The sequence below is a fragment of the Cyprinodon tularosa genome, unplaced genomic scaffold (genome assembly GCF_016077235.1).
Source record: "Cyprinodon tularosa strain WSP-4 unplaced genomic scaffold, ASM1607723v1 ctg729, whole genome shotgun sequence".
NCBI classification, from domain to species: Eukaryota; Metazoa; Chordata; class Actinopteri; order Cyprinodontiformes; family Cyprinodontidae; genus Cyprinodon; species Cyprinodon tularosa.
In genome coordinates this window covers 311,750-333,225 of record NW_024039484.1, presented here as the reverse complement: position 1 = coordinate 333,225, position 21,476 = coordinate 311,750, and the positions used below count along the sequence as shown (strand labels likewise).

Below are 21,476 nucleotides of genomic sequence, written 5' to 3'. Positions count from 1 at the left end.
TTTAAGTTGCTATTAATAAATGTAAAAATAACAGACTTAATAAGCTCAGATTGAAACATACGTGTTGTGTTATATTTAAAATGAGCATTTTGGAATTTATGTGAAAGGTTTTAAGGTGGAAACCAATGTTTAATGTTCTGTGTAGGTCGGATCAATATTTTTAGGCCACAGTCGATAGAGAGCAGCATATTTATTTTTCTCTGTTTGGAGGCTCCATCGTTATGGGTGAAGTGAAGCTTTTCAGGCTTTTAGACGGTGCTGCAAGATTTTTTTTTTCACTAAACACTTCAATTTAATGTGGCAAATGGGGTAAATCATTTGAAGTTTATGTGCTTTTATGAAAGCTGGGTATTTATGTTTAATTGACTTGTCGAATTTGTTAAATAATTTAAATGTAATATAAGAAAGTGTCAGACTAATTGTTCATTCATTCAATATTCACCATTGTTTATTCTCTTAAAGAACAAATAATATGATGATGCATTTGACCAATTGGTACCATGCATAGGCTACATACTGTCTATGCATGGTACTTTTCTTCGCAAACGTTATTTCTTTCATTGTTTTCATTCATTTAATTTGTATGATTTTTTTTTTTATCTTGAACTGATTTACAAAATGTAATATCTTGTATTATTAAAGTCATTATTAGGATTGCTATTATTATAATTTTAGAATAATGACAAATTTCGTCAGATTTTTTTATTTGAAAGAGTGGATGTGCAGTTATGTAATAAAAATATTTTTCATTCAGTTTTTCCACTTTTAAGGATGAGCAATTTCTTCATAAACCTTTGAAGATTTATCGTTGGTTTATGAATATTGTTTTTAAGGAAAAGTACAGTTTTAGGTGATGTTATGTTATTTTTAAAATAGCTTTTGTAACTTTAATTTATTGCATGAAAATGGGATCATTGTACAGGGTGAATATGAGTCATAATATACTCTAGCATTTAAAAGCACTGGGCTTTAAAGTCAGTGATCAAAAGGAAATGTTTGCGCTTTTTTAGACAATAAAAAGCCTCCAGAAACAGTTTATTTAAATCATTAAGTCAGGTATCATAGTTTACTGTACATTCACAACATATGGTAACAGATCTCATACCCTGTGACCTGGTATATTTCAAAATTAATCACGACGGAAAGTGAAAATATTAGTTTTTATTCACTTAAGAAAGTAAAGAGTCACCTGAAACTCTTTACCAGGGGAGTCAGAGTACCAATGAAAAAAAAGAGTAACAAAATATTGAATCTTTTTTCATAAGTTAGAGCAGAGGTTTCGGAACATTTCATCTTCTGAATAACAAATTGGTACCACAGACAAATCATGAGCCAAACTCAGAGTTGAGTAGCCAGCTAACAAGAGACACTTCAAACAGATAGTTTTAAATATTTAGTCTAATATTATAGTTCACAGTATGATCATAATAAGAGCTGTCTTTTGGAATATATATATATATATATATATATATATATATATATATATATATTTGAATTATAATTAGGATATAAATTGTTCAATGGTTATTTTTATTTTGAGGTAATGATTCACGAGAAACAGTTTGGTTAGTATTTAAGTTACGTTATGGTCACAATATGTGATATCACCTGTCATTTTGTCTGCCCATATATTTTTGATATTACTCAATTATACCAGTGTGAAAAAAGCAAACAAAATTGTAAACATAACACAACTGCTTTATGTTTTAAGATTAACAATAATATTAATAATAATAATAATATACATTTACACTGATCTTGGTGCTCTCTTTTTGTATGAGTTAAGTTTAGGGAGAATTTCTATGGAAGTCACAATTTTAGGAAAGGGCTTGTTTAAATTATTACTTTTTTATTGCCCTTTGTTTGCCCCACCCTCTTTCTCTTCGGTCTCACTTATACAGTTGGAGAGTAGAACTCTTCTTTAAAGCCAAAATACAGTTTAAAAGCTTAATAGCCCCTCCTACTGTTTTAACATACAGTCACAGAATATGCTGCAACAATGGCTGGGTTCAACGGTGACACTCATAATGTGGATTCTTTGCTGTTTGACAGATTCTTCAGGTAAATGCTGGAGTTTAAGGTGGAGCTGCGAGGTCTCTCTGCCGGCGTGAATTTAGCTGAAGGTCGGTTTATTGAAGATTTCAGTTCATCATTCCTTTTCCTCATCAGTACCAAAGCAGGGGTCATGTGCTCTGGGTTGAACTGCATGAGGAGCAAACAGAAAAAGAGAAAAAATGGAGCAAAATGTAGATTCTTTCTTTACAGGTTGATAAATCTTTCAACAATATCTTTCAATTTTTCCATATAGCTTAAGCGCAACAAAAAAAATAATAATTTTTGCATCAGAGTAAATGTAACAAATTGATATTTTATGATGCTATTATGAAATAAGTATAAAACACAAATGATGTGAACGTAAAATATGTCAGATGGTCTGCATTTATAAATCAAATTCAGATTTTGTTGTAGTAGTGCTAATTTACACTGAAAAACATGTTTTGTTTTAAAGCTTTAAAGTTTCAAGTCAAATTTGAGTCACATTCATATGCGGTCCTGAATCTGACTCTGATCTTGTGGAATGTGACATCACTTGGAACAACTAAGGCTGATTAGATGGATTAGACTTTGATGTCACTCTCCATTAAATTTGGCACAATTTTGAGCCAGACAAAAGTAGTTAGCAAAACAGAGAGGAGCTGAGATAGTAGCACTGGAAAAAATTATCTAAAATAAGTACAATTTTCTTTAAAATATTTGCCATTATTTTGTGATGGTCAAAACATCCGACCTTTTCTTATTTAAGAGCTCAATATCTTATCCCACTGGTAAATTTTTAATACTTAACCGCACAAAGCAAGAGAAAATACGCTTATTTTAAAAAATATGCCATAATTCAGTTTTTACAGTGATGCACAATGGAGAGACAGAAAGACATTAATAAACCGTGTTAAAACTTTATTCAAGCCTAATGGAAAAGCTTGTTAGGAACCGCCTGGATGTAAACAATAGTTGGTTTTTAAATTTGATATACGACTCTTCAAACAGAGGCCTCTAATATACTATAGAGGTTAGCGAACATGTGATGATCTGCCTTGTTCTGGCCTAATACACTGGATGTCATCCAGTCCCCTGCAGAGCAAAAACAATCTAAAAATAAATTAAACATTCTTAAAAATATTGTATTTGTCCTCAGTTGGAAAAGGTAAATAAGACTATAGAATGAGGATTTTGTAAGCTAATTAGATATTACAGAATTAGATAAAGTACAGTAGTTGTTTTTTCTTTTGGTACATGAAAATAATCTAATTCCGTTGGCAAACTGTCCCATTTCAAGGATCAAATCAAGAAAAAATACGCTTACCTCAAGACAAATCGACTTTAATTGATCTCACACTGGAGAAATTGACCTCTGCATTTAACCCCTCTCCTTGGGGAGCAGTGGGCTGCCACCGTGCAGCACCCAGGGAGGAGTGTGGGATTAAGGGTCTTGCTCATGGAGCCAACGTGCAGGCAGTGTTATGTAGATTATGTAGATATCAATATTTTACAATGATGTGGAGCTTAGAGGAGAGGTGCAGATATATATAACCCAAAATCACCCTCAACATTATAATGCTCTGTATAAACTGGTCCTCTGTGAAATTGTTTTGGATGTGGAGAGACAATTTCTTATGGTGAAAGGCATCAGATCTCATGAAAACGCCACAAAATAAAGAGTTTTACTCTGCATTTATCTATGTGTTTCCCACCCAGTATCCACTGACCCAATAAATGGCTTCTAATAAGCACTTAAACAATAATTATTTTACCATGTTTACTGTAATGCTGCTGATGACGATGTTGTTATTGTTCATATTGCACATGCAAGTCAGTTTGGAGCTTCACACAGTTCACAGTGAAGTCAGAGGTAGGCAATATTTAAAAGGTAATAAGAAAGATCACACAAAAACACAGCAGCCTTATTATGCAGGACAGATAAGCTTTTCTTTTTTTTTTTCTTTTTTTCCCCTGTTATCTTGCAAAAGGATCAAACAGTGTTACATTTAAAATTTGATAATAGTCTGCTGAATTTCATTTGACATATTCTAGTATTTTGATTAGCCCATAACATTTTTCACACAGTAGGGAAATGTGGGTGTGACAGTGGCTAAATATTTATGCTCCTCCTAACTAAACGTTCTCAATGTAAGGGTTGTTTTTTTTTTCCTCTAGAGGTTGCAGTTGGAGGACGTGCAACTGTTATTGCAGCTGAATTTATTAAAGGCTGCAAAAAAAAACCTTGCTGAGTGAATGTCTGTCTGTTACAACGGCACCAAAACAGTTACAATATGGTACATTTTAGGGTTAGACAGTCAGGGTTTTGTACAACTTCAGGAAGCTTAAATAAAAAATAAATAAATACAAATGTTAAATTTTTTACAATCCATTTAGCAGTTAATAAAGATTCTTTCTCAGTTGCTGAAATGAATTTTATTGTATTATGTTATAGAGCTTAAAATAGTGAATAGTGTATAGAAGACATTGGCAATTCTGATAGGATGTTTTTTTTAAATTAATAAAGTAGTCTAGTCAGTGTCTAGATAGATAGATTAAAAAAACATATAAACAACCCCCCCAACTTTAAAAGCTGAGTTTAAGAACGTGGAGCTACAGAACGTTGCATAGTGCCTTAAGTTGGGCCAGTACTGGGGAACTTAACAAAGTTTATAAAAAAATATTGCACCAAAATACCCTTTAAAACTGTTTTTAAAAGAACAATTTGAAAGAAAATTAGAATTACTGTTAGAATGAAAAAATACACTTTTTGTGTTACAAGCAACATTTTGTTGTATTTCTGTTTATCTTTATATCTTTCTTTAACTTAGTTTGGTTATCATTTTTTAATGTTAATGCTTACCCATCAGTTGCATTTAACGTATCTTTAAATTGAAGAAGTTTTAAATAACTTTCGGTGTTGGTCGATTTTGGTTACCCCAGTGGACAAAGAATGTATTGCTTTGCCTGAAGGTAACATTTTTCATGAGGACCAGCGTGGTTAATACCACCTGAGATTGATTAAGCTACATTTCTATTTCCAGTGGCTGTGTGAAAACTAAAAGTGATGAGGTAAACAATGTAAACAATGTCATATGACGATTTTGAAAATAAGTAATGCTTAACTTTGGTTTTGTAATTCAACTAGTTGTAAGTCGACGTATAATCACAAAAAATAGTGTTGATTTAAGTATCAGATCTAGTTGTGAATACTCACACCGGTGAGAAACCGAGGAACTGGGACCTCTCTGTCACTTTGGGTGCTCAGGTCCCACATGGACTGGGTCTGGTCTGACATGGTGGAGTTCATCCCTCTCTTGTGAACCCCTGGTGTTCCCCGCTTGAGTCTTCTCATGATATCACTCAAAGAGCTAAAGTTCCCATTGTGCGGCACTCTTACGATTAAAGGCTTCTTCTCCTGAGAGGAAAGAAAGGATCTCAGGTCCTATAGAAAATTTTTGATTTATATTTAATTGTTTTAGCATGGAGAGGAAGCTACTTACTCTGGTAGAGTCTGTGTTTGTACTGGAGCTATGATCGTCTGTGTTCTTGTCCTCTTCTGAAAAGGACTGCATCCTAGTCAGTGTTCTTCTCTTATAAGGATATGAATTGATTGGATCTGGTGGAACATCAATTCTAGTTACAGCCCTCTCATGTTGGTTTGGCTGTTTCTCTAGAGAGCGTTCCCTGGATATGCTCCTTTCTTTTGTATGCTCCGGCCTGCAGGAAAAACAGCTTTTTACTTTTGAGTTCACATCAGTTTAATTTCACTGTGTTAGGAGATTCTTATATTTATTTGCCTACCTTTTTATTCCATCTGAAACTGGTAGGCGTGTTGGCTCTGAGGTTACTTGTGCATTGCTGTAGAGATTAAACAATTGTGAGTGAAGTTTTGCATTAAACCTGTGCTGAAGTTCAAAGTTAGTTCACTGTGAAAAAAAAAGTATGGTGCTAAGCAATCATTTTAGCTATGAAAAATATGAAAACAAAAATGCACAACAGATCTTCAGAGCAGCTCAAAGGTGATTTACTTTTCCAATTCAGCAGACAGCCATTCATTTTTGCATCAGTGCCATTATCAATATGCAGATCATATGCTGATGAAAAAACTGATCGAATTCATGAGAAGAGGATATGCAAATGTAAACATTTAACACGTAAAGTGTTTCTTCCTAATCTGGGACTCAACGGTGGCTGCAATCTATGTCTTTTTTTAGTATATTCTGAGAGTCAGCAAACTGACACACAAAAATATAAGCATTCATTGTTGCAACAAATGAGACCTTGGTCCTGTGCCCAACAATGATAAGATATTCTGTGTCCAGGTAAGTATATTTCGACAGAAATAACAATCTTATTGCAATTACTGTAGGTGTTGAGCAAGACTGCATCGTCTAAGCCCTTTAAACATAGACATGGATTTTATTTAATTCTTCTGGAGCTTCTTCTGAATCTACCTTTGGCAGTTAAATATAATACTGAACTTCCAGACAATTACTACAGCAGATTTTCCCTAAAAAATAGACACTCCTCCCTTAGTTAAGTGGATCTGTTATGTTACCTGTTCCTTTTCAAAGGCCCTGGGAACCGTGCTATTATGCAAATTTGTAATGCTAAAATCATATGGCCCAAATTCTGAGAGAAAGGTGGATAAAGGTTTAAACATAAAGAAGGAGATAGATGTAGAGGAGAGCCAAAACCTTTGAATATCTTCCTCTAGACCTGGGCCCCTTTTTCTTATTTTACCTACTCATTATGCGACCCCCAAGACAACCTCTTCCACAACTGGACAAAGAAAAGCAAAAGAATCACTCTAGAATGCTTTTTTAAAAAGTTTAGCTGCGTTCTATACTCAACAGAATTGAACATTGCTATCAATACATAAATAAGCAAAAACAACATTCGAAGTATGTCCTCCATTTAATTCCTTTCTACCATACCTCCTTCAATTACACTGTTCCACCCCGAGGGAGGTGGACCTACCATTTGGGTACCACTGCACTAATGAATGAGCTAATATATGAATATAATGGCCAATACCAATGAAGAAAAAAGAATCTTAATATTGGGCCTCATTCAACAAGCGTTTGTGTGAACAATGTCACATTCACCATCTTTCTCCCATTTATAATCATCTCTCAAGTACGAATACATTTTACGAACACATGCTCAAGACTTGACGTAGGAATCTTGCGGAATCAGTCAGTCTAGTTTTTCATTAAATGACGAGAGTTGTTATTACTTAGAAGCAATTCTCAATTTTATTGGGCTACATTATGCAACTAGAGATTATGTTTTTATTGGCTGATTGCAAAACTATTTGTCAATAAACCTAAAGCTGATATGTCTGTATCCAGGGGACACCATTTATTCAAAAGAAAGAACAGTCAGAGATCAAGCTACTGTTGATTAAATACCATCTGAAAGTTCAGGAAGAGGCTTGGCAACGTGTTGCTGCTTGAAACTCCTCTAATGTTAAGACATGCATTCATTTAACTTCAAAGCCACCTTGGCTTTGTTCTTACATAAAATATGTAATGTAATGAAGGGATGGCAAATGTGGTCTGGAGATGTACAGTACAGGTGTGCATGTGTGTTAAAAGAAGATTTTTGCTGTCTCACATACATGAATTATGCTGGAATGCATAATGTTTATGAGAATTCTTTACTCAGTTATCTTTAGTTAAAAACATTGGTTTAATCTGATATAGATCTCCCACAGTAGTAGGAAAAGTCAGTTAGAACAAGTATACAAGAATGTTGTTGCATGAGACGCAATGTCCACAATAGTGCAGCTCTTCTTTCTAGGAATCTGGCCACATTTATTAGTCCTCCAAAACCCTGACCACCCAGGGTGCAGACCAGGAAGCAGAGTTGTAGTCTAATAAATTAGCAAAGATTCCCAAAGGAGTAAATCATGATAATCTAATTAAAATCAAAATAACTCCAATTGGGGAAAAAGTTAAAACAATTAAATGCGGTCTGTTTAACATAAGATCGCTTTCCTCTAAAAGTCTACTAGTTAATGACTTGATTTGTGATAATCACATTGACTTGTTTTGCCTTACAGAAACCTGGCTGCAGCAAGAGGATTATGTGAGCATAAATGAGGCAACTCCTTCAAGCTATTTAAATTTTCACATCCCCAGAAGTTCTGGGCGAGGAGGAGGAGTAGCAACAATCTTCCAGTCTGACTTACTGATTACTCCCAAAACAATTAATACCTACAACTCTTTTGAACATTTAACCCTTAATTTCCCTGATCCAAATTTCAAGGCAAGAAAACCTCTTCTTTTTGTAACTTTGTATCGTCCACCAGGTCCTTACTCTGAATTTTTAGATGAGTTTTCAGAGTTCCTTTCTGATTTGGTATTAAATACTGACAGGGTCATCATAGTGGGAGATTTTAACATCCATGCTGACATTGAAGGCGATAGCTTAAGAGCAGCCTTTAATGCTATCTTAGACACTGTTGGCTTTGTTCAAAATGTGAATAGTCCCACGCATTCTCATCTTCATACTTTGGATCTTGTGCTGACATACGGCATAGAATGTGAAGAAATAACAGTATTTCCTCACAACCCTGTCCTCTCTGACCACTTTCTAATAACCTCCAGGATTACTTTAACAGAGTTCTCCTCCCCCAAAAGAAGGTTCAATTTTAGTAGATCTTTATCAGATAGTGCAGTTAAAAATTTTAAAGAATCTGCTTCACTTTCTCTCTCCTCTGTGTCACTGAGCAGTGCTGCAGAGTGCAAAAGCTTAGCTTATTCCCCTTCACAGGTTGATGATTTTGTTGATGGGGTTGCTAGTTCTCTGCGTATTGCCTTAGACAACGCAGCTCCTTTGAAAATGAAAACCGTTAAAAATAGAAAGCTTGCTCCTTGGTTTAATGCAGAGCTGCGTACTTTGAAGCAAAATGCTAGGAAACTGGAGAGAAAATATCGCTCCACAGGCCTGCGAGAGTCCTTCCTAGTCTGGAAAAATGGTTTACTGCTGTATAAGAGGACCCTTTGTAAAGCAAGAGCAGCATACTTCTCCTCATTAATAGAGGAGAATAAGAATAATCTTAGATTTCTTTTTAATACAGTTGCCAAACTCACCCAGAGCCATAGCTCTGTTGAACCGTCCATTCCACCTGCTCTTAGCAGCAATGATTTTATGGGATTCTTTATAAATAAGATTGATCTTATTAAAAATAAGATCATAAGCACTCCTCTATCCGCGATTGTACCTGAGGTAGTCATGGAATCTGAACCGGGTTTAGACTGCTTTGATCCAGTTGAACTCTCTGAATTAGCAAAATTATTGTCTTCATCTAAGCCTTCAACTTGTATGTTAGATCCAGTTCCAACCAGGTTATTTAAGGAGGTATTCCCTTTGATCTCCTCCTCCATTTTAGATGTGATTAATCTATCTCTGTTACAGGGATATGTACCTAAAGCTTTTAAGGTTGCTGTAATTAAACCTCTGCTTAAGAAACCGTCTCTTGACCCAGATGACTTGGTCAATTATAGACCTATATCCAATCTTCCTTTCTTATCCAAAATTCTTGAGAAAGTAGTTGCCAAACAAGTTTGCGATCACTTACACCATAATGAACTTTTTGAAGAGTTTCAGTCTGGCTTTAGAGCTCATCATAGCACTGAAACAGCTCTGGTGAAAGTCACTAATGATATTCTCATGGCCTCAGATAATGGACTTGTATCTGTGCTCGTCCTGTTGGATCTTAGTGCTGCATTTGATACAGTTGACCATAATATTCTTTTAGAAAGACTTGAATATTTTGTTGGAATTAAAGGAACAGCACTAGACTGGTTTAAATCTTATCTATCTGATCGAATTCAGTTTGTTCATGTTAATGATAGATCTTCAACACGCTCAAAGGTTACCTGTGGAGTACCACAGGGATCAGTGCTAGGACCAATTCTCTTTACTTTATACATGCTCCCAATTGGTAGAATTATTAGACAGCATGGGATTAATTTCCACTGTTATGCTGATGATACCCAGCTATATCTGTCTATAAATCCAGATGAAGCTAACCCATTACATAGATTACAGGCATGTCTTGAAGACATAAAAACCTGGATGACTCTTAACTTTCTGCTTCTGAATGCAGATAAAACAGAAGTTATAGTCTTTGGACCAGAGTCTCTGAAAAAGAAACTGATTAGCCAGTCACTTCATTTGGATGGGATTAAACTGATTTCAGATAATAAAGTAAAAAATCTTGGTGTTATTTTTGATCAGGACCTGTCATTTAAATCCCATATCAAAGAGGTTTCTAGAATTTCCTTCTTTCATCTGAGGAACATTGCAAAAATTAGAAATATCCTGTCCAGGGGTGATGCTGAGAAACTAGTCCATGCATTTGTTACTTCAAGGCTGGACTATTGTAATTCTTTACTATCAGGAAGTCCACAAACTGTAGTTAAAAGCCTTCAGCTGATCCAAAATGCTGCAGCCAGGGTTCTGATGAAAATTAAAAAGAGAGATCATATCTCGCCTATCCTGGCTTCTCTTCATTGGCTTCCTGTTAAATCAAGAATAGAATTTAAAATCCTCCTTCTCACATATAAAGCCTTAAATGGCCAAGCACCATCTTATATCAGAGATCTGATTGTTCCTTATGTTCCTAACAGAGCACTTCGCTCTCAATCTGCAGGTTTACTAGTGGTTCCTAGAATTTCTAAAAGTAGAATGGGAGGCAGATCTTTTAGTTATCAGGCTCCTCTCCTGTGGAACCAACTACCAGTTTTAGTCCGTGAGGCAGACACCCTGTCTACTTTTAAGGCTAGGCTTAAAACTTTCCTTTTTGATAAAGCTTATAGTTAGGGTGGCTCAGGTTATCCTGAGCTATCTCTATAGTCATGCTGCTATAGGCTTAGACTTTTGGAGGACATAGGGACCCCCATTTCATCATTCTGCTTCATTCTCTCTCTGTTCTCCTATTCTGCAGAATCTGTTAGTTCAATCTCTAACCTTCTGCTCTCTCTGCTTTTCCTCAGAGTAGCTTTGCCTCGTCTGTTCCTGTTTGGCTGTGACGTCATCCTGGAAAGAAACATCAGCTGTGCTGCTTCCATCAACACCCTTGTTTATAGATGTTGGAGATCGGCCTGTTTTCCAGTGTGGTCCTGTTTCTCTGGCCGTGACTGAGTGGATGTGCTCTCTTCGTCCTCTGGCATGGGAGCTGCCTTGGAGCTCGTCTGCCTGGCTGTGTGTTTCCTGGACGGGGCCGCCTTTTACAGCTGCTTTTTGTATCTCTGTTTCTGTCTCCTTGAACCCCAGTCGGCCTCGGCAGATGGCCGCTCACACTGAGCCTGGTTCTGCTGGAGGTTTCTTCCTGTTAAAAGGGAGTTTTTCCTCTCCACTGTCGCTACAAGCATGCTTAGTGTGGGGGATTGTATTTGAGTCAATGAGTCAATGCAATCAACTGGTTTTCCTTAGATAGAAAACTTTGTATCAATTTGACTGTATGATCTGGTTGAACTGTAAAGTGCCTTGAGATGACATGTGTTGTGAATTTGGCGCTATATAAATAAACTGAATTGAATTGAATTGAATTGATGTATCGCTTTATTTCTGACCGAAACTTCCCCCGACCCAGCCCAAGGACAGGAATAACCCCCCAACAGGCATCCCCTGTAGATGGCTCACAGCCGGGGCCAACAGCCCCGACTAAGTGCCCTCAACCAAACAAACTCTTCTCATCTTCACTGCAACGTCAGCCAGGGACAACCATCACTAAGCCTAGCCCCATCACCGCCACTAAACCAACTTAAAAGTCAGCCGCCCTACACCTGAAAAAGGATGAAACCCCTCAACAGGACCCTCTGCCTGAATATGCAGCAGCTCCAAACCAGCCTGGTTGACGTTCCGCCAACAGAACAACGAGCAGATAAGAAACCAGAGAACCCTGCCAATGTCAACAACCTCAGCTCTCCCATTAATAAAACAAAACCTGTCCACGCCAGCCAGGAACTCACACCAAAGCCAACCCACCCCTCCATGCCAAGTACAACCTGCCAGCCATCGCTGTGCTGCCAGAAGGTGCACTTAACAGACCCACCCACCTGACAGCGACCTCAGTCGGCCCCAGGATAGGAGCCAGAGTGGCAGGCTGAAGAGAACAGGAAGGTCAGTCCAGCGCAATAAAGACTGCACACCCCACATATTCCCCCAACACAGACTCAGAGGCATTTAAGCATGCCAGAGTGTGCCCCATCACAAAGCCCACCATTTTGCATTTTGTGTATGACCTATAAAGCTGAATGAACACAAATTAGTAAAGTCACATATCCAACAGCTGCCACACAATGCCAATGGCACCCCCCCAAACACCGCAACCAGGAGCTGTGTTAAGCAGACTGGTTATAACCAGTTCGGTAACCCATCCCTCAATCACTGAAAGGCCCCAGGTCCATCCACAGCCCAGACCCCAAAAAGAACAGGTGGGAGAATCTGTTAACAGCTGTAGGCCCCATAAATCTGTCATTAGTGACTACAGGAGTGTTAATTTTGACTACATATTTTCATTTAGATTTGGTCAAAGCCTTGTCAAATTTTCTGCTTTGTATTCATTTTAGTTTTTGACCCAAATATTAAACCATTCAGGAATGACTTTTAAGGCCCTCTTGGAATCTAAAGGGAATTTACTCTGTACAACAAAAGAAAAGATTCATCCTAATATGGATTAAAATTACGAGAAATAAGGTCACAAACCTTTAAGAGATTGGACTTCTTAGCAGAACCTTCTGCTGAACCTTGGACTTCTTCTTGCTAACGTCTTTAAGTTATGCTCTAGTTTTTGTACATGAACAAAGGCCAATAAGAGAATATTTTCTCTATTTTTGCTGACAAATGTAGAACTATAACTTTAAGCCATGCAGGGTAAACAGCAGAGGCAGATAAAGGTGATCTTGTTAAATAAGACGTAAAACAAAATTTTCTGACCTATGTGTGAAATAATCTGAGTCTGAAAACTAAAATTACACAGTACCATGACACCTCTTCCTTATCCTAAAGCATGTTTGCAGAGGCACCATGCTGTGGGGTTACTTTCTTTAGGAGAAGCATTGAATCTCACTACAGAAAGGAAGATGAAAGAAGCTAAATAGAGAGGAAAAGATTTTTAACATCTGCAAATGCATCTTGTATCAGGACAGGGACAAAGAATGGGTGTAAACAATTGCTGTTATGCGAACATATTCTCCCATCCATGCCTCGTCTATGCTGTAATGCCTGGTTACATAGAGATCATCCAGCTACTATACCTTTTTCTTTCCTCAAGGTGTTCATTGCAAGGTAATCTCTCCTTAGCGGGTTTTGCCTCATTTATTTCCAGGTGTAACATTTTCTCTGCAATATTTCCATTTTGTTCATTTAGAAGAGAAGCAGAATGGCCGCTGTCTTTGTGAACAACACCCATTGCTTCCCAGTCCAGGAGGACATCAGGAGGTGGAGATGGAGGGTTACTTAGTTCAGACTCAGCAGAAAGATCTTTTAGGAGCTGCAGCTGTGAGGAGTCAGTGGCCTGGTGAGGCATGTATGCATTGGTTGCAGCAGGGACTATCCAAGTGTCAGGCACTGGTAAGGATTCAGCAAACAGGATCCTGAACTCTTGGTCAAACGAGTCGATAATCTGTCCTCTAAGGACTGTGATGAGTTGCCGGTGCAGATGGACGTCACTCCATGTGAGGCTGAAGGAAAAACCAAAAAAATATTCTGGTAGCAGACTTTAAAGAGAGTTTAATCAGCTTTGCAATGAGTTTTCTTTTTTACCTGTAGCTGCCATGAATCACTGTCTCTAAATCCACCAGGATGAAATTGGATTTCACATCCCCAACCACCATCCTTCCAGTCCTCGAACAAAAGGTTTTCCCTCCAAGAATACGAGTCTTTATGTTCTGTTAAAGAAAAATCTTAAAGTTAAATTTGTAGTGGCAAGAAAAGGAGCATCTCTCCTTTGAATATGTTGCTAAAACCAGATAATTAGACTAAAAATTTGATTTTTTTAAAGTTAAAAAGTTTTTTTTAGCATTTGGTGGAATTGTCTCCTCTCACAAGTTTGTCTCTCGAAAGGAAAATTGTAGGTCAGAGTTAGATTTTAAGACATTTTAAAGCTTAAAATCCCAAACTCACCTAAGAACATTTATGTAAATTTCTGACTTCTAAAAAATAAGTCCAAAAATAGTGTTGTTTTTTTTTTTTTTATCAATCCTGCAAATCAAAACTGATTCATAATTTGCACTGGTCTGAAAATTAAAAATGTTGGCATTTCATTTGTTGGCAAACACAGAAGAAAGGTTGTAATTTATGTTACCCTGTTTAAATATCCGGTTACAACCTGCCTGCAATTTTAATTACACATAGAAATTGGACTTTAATCAATAAATCTATGTTATTTTAGGGCTATTTTACACATCAGTACCAAATCTAAACAATCCTAGATAGATATTGGTTGAAGTTATAAAATCAAATGACAAGAGGAATTTTCGTTCCTCAGAAGTCTGGCAGAAGAGGAACATAAAAGAATGAAAACAATTCAAAGCACTCAGCTGAAAGGTTTCTGAGGAAATTAAAATGAGTACTTAGATATGACTATGGGGGTTACCACAGTTTAATCCTGCAGAACAACTTTGGGTTGACAAAATGAAAGGTAAAACTACACTTAACATACCAGCATAACAGCTCAGGCTGCAACCGGTCTGATAAATGTCCAGGTAGGTAAGTAAGTAGGTAGGTAGGTAGGTAAGTAGCATTAAGAACTGAAATTTTAATTATCTTCATTCAACACAGCAGTTTGTTTCTGTTTGGAAATTAATGAGATTTCTTTAAGAAGATAATAAAACCAATAACCAAGAACTATTTTGTAAGTGCCAATTAACCTGTTTACATAAAAAAAATACATAATTTGTTCGTTATCCATGCTAACTCAATCATCAATGGCAAACAATCAAATTGTTCTTATAATTCATATCCAGTTTTTGCTATATTTCCTTTGGTATTCTAGTAATCTATTTTCACTGGTAGGCTTTGAGATTAATAGGCCTCTTTACATTTAATCTTTTATTAATAATGCCAGAGATTCTTTGTTAGACCTAAAGCAGTGCTATAGCTGAATCTCTCCAAAATATCAGCATTATTATCTTATATACTTTTTCTATTAACATAAGGGGTATGGATCATTATGGCTTAACTGTAGATGATGGATGGATGGATGGATGGATGGATGGATGGATGGATGGATGGATGGATGGATGGATGGATGGATGGATGGATGGATGGATGGATGGATGGATGGATGGATGATGGATGATGGATGAATGATGTATAGATAGATAGATGGATAGATGATGAATGGATGGATGGATGGAAAGATGAATAATGATGAATGGATCAATGAATAATGGATCAATGATTGATGGATGGATGGGAGGATGGATGAATGATGTATAGATAGATAGATAGATAGATAGATAGATAGATAGATAGATAGATAGATAGATAGATAGATAGATAGATAGATAGATAGATAGATAGATAGATAGATAGATAGATAGATAGGTGGATAAATGATGGATGTATGGACTGAGGTATGAAAAATGGATGGAAAGATGAATGATAGATGGATGATAGATGGATGGATGAATGGTGGATGGATGAATGAATGAATGATGGATGGGGTTATTGTCAATGTTGGAAGCTACCTATTAACATCTCCATGTGGTATCGATGGGGGAACCTGCTAGTGTAGATCTCTTTAGTTACTCTGTAATTAATTTGGTATTTTGTTTGTTTCCACTTTACTGTCGGCTCTTACATAATGCTTGCAGTTGGGTCTATTTCTCTTCAACTGTCTCGGTCAGGTAGAGAAACAGGCAAACAAGCCCGATAGTTCAAACCAGGTCAACGGAAATGCAAAAATATTCACTGGTCCAAAGCAAAGCAAATGCAAAAAAACGGGAATGTGAAGTTAAACAGGATATAAGAAAAAGAAACTGAATGCATAGTTAGAAGTAAAGTCACAAGGAAGTAGAGTCCTTTTCTGCAGAAAACAACAAGGCAACAATTGAACCGAAAAAGGTAGTAAGCATGAGTTGAGCATACTATTTTTTAAAACTAGAGCAGGACTTTAGCTTTCTAATGTATAAATAAGTCCTTAAAAGCGATGCAATATAACCTAGCAACACTGTATTACATAGTTTTGTCAAATATGCCGTGGAACCCCCCCCCCCCACCCCCCCACCCCCCAAAAAAAAACAAAAACAAAACAAAACGTACAGGTTTTATAAGAAAAGAAAGAAAGACATTTCTGAGGGAAATTACTATAATTTACTTTGACATAATGTTATTACAAAGTGTAGAGAAAGTTTTAACACATACACATCTTAAAGTTTTGTATCTGTTTATATATATTATTTAGGGACAAACCACATATTAGGCTAGTTTACCATTATTTTGTGCTTCATTATCAGACCTTCTGTGTTGCTTTAGTTCCTTCTAAGTTCGCTCATGGCAGAAGGCCCGTAACGCTGAGCCTTGTTCTGCATCCTCCTGGGCTTTCTTTAGATAGAACACTTTTACCAATCTATCTTTATTCTTTGATCACACTGACTCTGTAAATTGCCTTGAGAAAATATTTGTTGTAAAATGGAGAATGTACCCAACCTCCATATATTTAAATACTGAAAGCTGAATAGCTGCTTGAGGCAAAGGCTGCTGCTTTCCAGGTGCTTAGAATAATTACGGCTTGATTGTATGAACTTTGCTGTTACCTTGAGAAAATAAAGAAATGAAACATTTCACAGGACAGTTATATCTGTATATTTGTAAGCCTATTGCTTATGGGTATTTATGTGACCTACAAGTCCAAAAAACTTCCTGATTTTGGCCCATATAAGTTGAAGCTTTTGCACACCATAGTGTTAGAAGCTACTTAAAAAAAAAAAAAAAGAAAAAAAAAAAAAAAGAAAAAATACTGAAGAGATGCTGGAAGTCTACTTTCTAGCAGGGACACAAACACCAAAAATGCAAAAGCTGCAGAGGAATGACTCAGATTGAAGTATTGCATGTTGTGTTAGCATTGCCCAGTCAAGGGCAATGCATATAGTTGCGCTTGAAAGTTTACATACCCCCAAAGAAAATGATATTTTCACACTAGTATTTCAAATAACACACAACTAAAGAAGTAATAACAAATAAAAATTAACCAAATAATAATTTTGTTAAAAAATGAATTTGTGTTGAATTTTTGTTTAAAAAAGAAAACATTTCTAAAGAACAAAATGTCCCAGACAAATGAAAGTGCCTTGCTCATTAACAGTGGAATGAACGTACAGGTACAGAAGTCTGACTGAACATTTCCTGAACATTACAGAAAACACCTGATTTCAGTGATTCTTCAGGAGCTCCATCGGGCTTGTTTACATTTCATTAATTAATATATGTTATATAGATTAGAAATAAAATTCTGTTCCATCCAAAGACAAGAGGATTTAGGGTATTCTATCTTTAAATATTATTCCTATATTAAACCAAGCCATATCAGTTTAATGCTTATCTGTGTGCACCAAGGTCAGATTTTTTTAAAAACCTGATGGTTAATTGATTATTATGAAACACAAAAGAAGCTCTAAGAATATGACTATAGAAAGATAAATCAATAGCATTTTCATCTTTATCATTTTAAATAGTCTCTAAAACTGTCTTTAAAAAAGTTAAAAACTCCATCTAGAACATAACGTGTGCTAGTAGGCTAAATACCTCACTTGAATTGTGATTGGGGGCCATACAAAACCCAGGCTTCAGATGGTGAACAATATCCATGATTTTCTTTTTTCTGATCTTACCAAAGATATTTCTGTTAATTTGATCAGACTATATTTTCATCACTCCATAGAAACGTGGATAGAAATGAATGCAGAAGAACCAGTTTGGCCACATGCGGTTAAATCAACATTTAACATTCCCAGTGTAAGCATGCCTACGCCACAAGACAAACTTGCAGTCTTTGGGATGTTTCAGATGCGGCTCCTATTGAGCCGTGGTGATCAAATAACAATGGCCATGTGTAGCGTGTTTACTCACTGGATGCCTCAGCCTGTTCAGGGTGAAGTTCCCCTGCAGGGATCTTTGGTTCAAGATGATGTAGACGGGCACACCTCGGGACGCAGCGGTGTGCAAATCAAAGATAATCGTGTTGTCTGTCAATTGGTCTGTCACAATAGCAATTACCTGCACAACACACAGGAACATTTTAGAAACCACAACCCAGTTTTTCTTGGTCTTTTATTGTCTGTTGATATGAAATGTATTTTAAAATGCTGCTCGGTAAAACTGTAACTGAAGAAGCTTATAATTCCAATTGTTCTTTCTCAGTGTTTGTCCTGTTCTGGTTCCAGCTGACCTGCTTGAGTTTGCTTTCTGCTGGAGGGTGGGATGCAGAAGCAAAAGTATCTGACTTTTCTGACTTTTAAAAGTGCAAAACAAGTTAAATCACATTTTATAGTCTTTTGGATTTAGAGCCAATCTCCCTATAAATTTTTAAAATGGATTAAAATTTGAGCATTTATAGTTGATGATTCATGCATTTGGGACTTAAATTTAAGCAATGCATTTGGGATATACATTTTAAATAGTTTAAAATGAATTACATCTAAGTTTCTTTCCATGATTCTTTGGTGTCAGAATAACTTTCTTGTTTCAAATCTACCTACAGATAAGTTGTTTTAATCTTACGTACAGTTCTGGCTGTTTGTAGGATTCGCCTGATAACCTCTCTGACTTGCAGTTGTCCCTCAGCAGGAGAACTTGAGTAGACTTTGACGCTGTTGTTCAGGACCCAGGTGGGTTTCTGCGGCCAGCCGAGCTCCAGGTTTGGGACCGGCATGTCCGGCATAGTGGGGTCGTAGGTGGAACAGAAGTTCTCAGAATCAAAGCTTGTCTCAAATCCATGCTGGTCTTTAACTGGTGGCTCATTGGAGCGATAGCTTTGAACAGAGCTGCTCATCTGACTCACCTCCTCGGGGGATAGGAAGCAGCTTGAGAGCTCTGGGCCAATGGAGCTGTAAAAGGCCTCCGGCCCACCACTGAGGAGTCTCTCCACTGCCTCACGCTCCCTCTCCGAGTAAAGAAACTGTGGACAGGTTTCATCCAGTGGCTGGAAAACCACATTCTCATTCAAACTTTTCTCCTGTAAGTCTGACATGATTTCAGATTATACCTTTGCTGTTATTTCTGTGTATTGTATATCTGTAGAGAAAAGGTAATCCAACTTCCATTCATCCCCTTCACAGAAGGTTCTGCTATGTCCAGGCTGTCAATAAAAGTCCAGAGTATATCAGTTATCCAGTATTGATGTCTTCACTGAAGTCTTGTGAGATAAAAATCTAGAGTAGATTTTACAATCCGTCCAGAGGGCATCAGATAGCTTTTTCTTTCCAACAGTCTCCCCTGTTTCTCTTCATGTAAAAAAACGTATCCACATTTTATAGTAACACCAGCAGCTTCACCTCCATAACTTGAAGAATTGGGAAGCAGAGGTGCTTAGCTGCCTGGAAAAAGAACACAATGACACTCACCTGCAATCCTGCTTTGTCTTTCAGAGCTGAAGTGTTGCCTGTGAGATTGTGGTGCGTCACATGTCCCTCCCTTTTGGGTGAGTTTTATCGCTCTCCTGAAACTCTTCCACTCCTTTTTGCTGACATTGTTCTCAGATTCCTGACATTCAGTGCAGCTGACACACGGCTTTGCGGAGTCAGACACCCTGTCATCGCCCAAACCCTTCAGCCCTCACAGTACCTCGGTGCCTTGCAAAAAGTATTGACATCCTACAAACCTTTTTCAGAGCTTTCTTTTAATTTATCACACTATGACTAAACTTTTAAATGCAGTTTTACGTGGAGTTTATGTGACAGATCCCTGCACAGTGTGAAGCAAAATGAAAATGATACAAGGTCTTTAAACACAGGTTTGAATTTTAAACAAAAAAAAAAAAGTGTACATTTAGGTATGAGGTAAAAATTAATTAAAAAATCGGCACATAGATACTCATCCATCTACTATCTAGACGTGCTCACTGGTTCAGAGGGGGCGAGTTCAAAGCTCTAGTGGTTTGGCTGAGAGGCAGGGTACACCCTGGCTAAGTAGCCATTCCATCACAGCAATCATGCAACCATGCATATGCTTGTTTACATGAAAACACAGCCTTTTGGACTGTGAGAGGAAGCCAGAGAAATCCTACACAATGACGGTAGAACATTCAGTATCTACGAAGAGAGAACCTGAATTCAGACCTTCAACCTGCTTCAACAAAGTCATGAAAAATACCTAAATTTAGATTTTATTTAAAATGTACTAACCATGTGCATAATGTTTGGTTCCTATTTAAGTGACATGGAATGCTCTCTGGTCCAGACCTGTATGCACAGATCTGCTGGTCAGCTCTGTGGTGAAAAACCCAACTTATGCATATTACTGCCACCTAAAGGGATGTAGGGAAAAAGGTTTTAAAACATTATATTGCAAATGCAATAATTTACCACCCCCAGAATAACTGTACATGTAGTTTAAACTCTTAAAGTTTGGGAGAATACTGCATTAACATAAGCATTAAAAGTACTCTGCTAAAATAAATAAACTGAATTGAACTAAACTGAGTGGAAACAGTTACAGCAGTTGTTCAGGTTTGTGCATCGTCAGTGGTGTCTTCAGCAACATGACCAATACTGAGGCTTTAGTGAGACTTAGCATTTGATGCTTATGGATCCACCTTGGATCTATGAAGGCCGGGATCAGTTTGATGCTAACTGTCAATGCTAGTCCGAAAGAAGTTACATCTTTAGATGACAAATTTTACTCTTGAAATTAGGTCATAAGTTATCGCATTTACAGTTTATCTTGGCCCAAATATGTGACATAGAAACATTTTGGAAGCCGGTGCCTTTGCCTTAAACTAAATTTGAAAACCCTGCGTTACTTTCCTTCGTTCATGATATTGTTGTACTTTGTGTTGGTTTCTAACTTAAAAATCTTCATAGCTGAAGTTTGTGAGTACGGTTTCAGAAAAAAAAAAAAAGTATTTTTTGTATGGCGGTGTAGTTAAATGGCAGCGCTGCCTGAGATGTTATGTTTCTTTTAGTTTCTCCCTCCACCTCTCCCAGAGGCGTGTGGGCTTTGAACAATGCTTCCAGCTATCTGATGTTCACCTCACAGTTTTCCTTTGAGACTGGTTCAGCCTGACAGGTAGGTTTATACGCAACATTTTGGAAATGGATTGAGGCGGCCTTTCTTTCAGCTAGTAATAGGTCCAATGATATCGCTTTCATTTTGATTTAGTAGGAAATTAAAATTAAAAAGCTCACAAAGGCTACCATTCGTACAACTCTTCCTTGTATGTTTCTATTCAGTTCTTAAGAAAGAAGTGTGGTCATACTTTC

General features: G+C 37.1%; 1 protein-coding gene across 1 annotated transcript; it reads right to left on the bottom strand.

Moving 5' to 3' along the window:
* Positions 1–1,022: 1,022 nt before the first annotated feature.
* fam83e (family with sequence similarity 83 member E) lies at positions 1,023–19,613 on the bottom strand. The gene is made up of 8 exons (XM_038269388.1): positions 18,782–19,613; positions 18,127–18,273; positions 13,819–13,943; positions 13,311–13,736; positions 5,839–5,895; positions 5,538–5,754; positions 5,252–5,452; positions 1,023–2,202 (listed from the first exon to the last, which is right to left on the bottom strand). The coding sequence occupies exons 1-8, from the start codon at positions 19,244–19,246 to the stop codon at positions 2,023–2,025; spliced, it is 1,818 nt and encodes a 605-aa protein (XP_038125316.1). The 5' UTR covers positions 19,247–19,613; the 3' UTR covers positions 1,023–2,022.
* Positions 19,614–21,476: the final 1,863 nt, after the last annotated feature.

Bases quoted from the DNA above. Each gene is read 5' to 3' on its own strand.
- fam83e (XM_038269388.1), bottom strand. From the start codon at position 19,246: ATGTCAGACTTACAGGAGAAAAGTTTGAATGAGAATGTGGTTTTCCAG. The intron at 18,274-18,781 runs GTACGTAAGATT...TGTGTTGTGCAG, and splicing joins TCCTACAAACAGCCAGAACT to GTAATTGCTATTGTGACAGA. The intron at 13,737-13,818 runs GTAAAAAAGAAA...TTTTTCCTTCAG, and splicing joins GTGATTCATGGCAGCTACAG to CCTCACATGGAGTGACGTCC.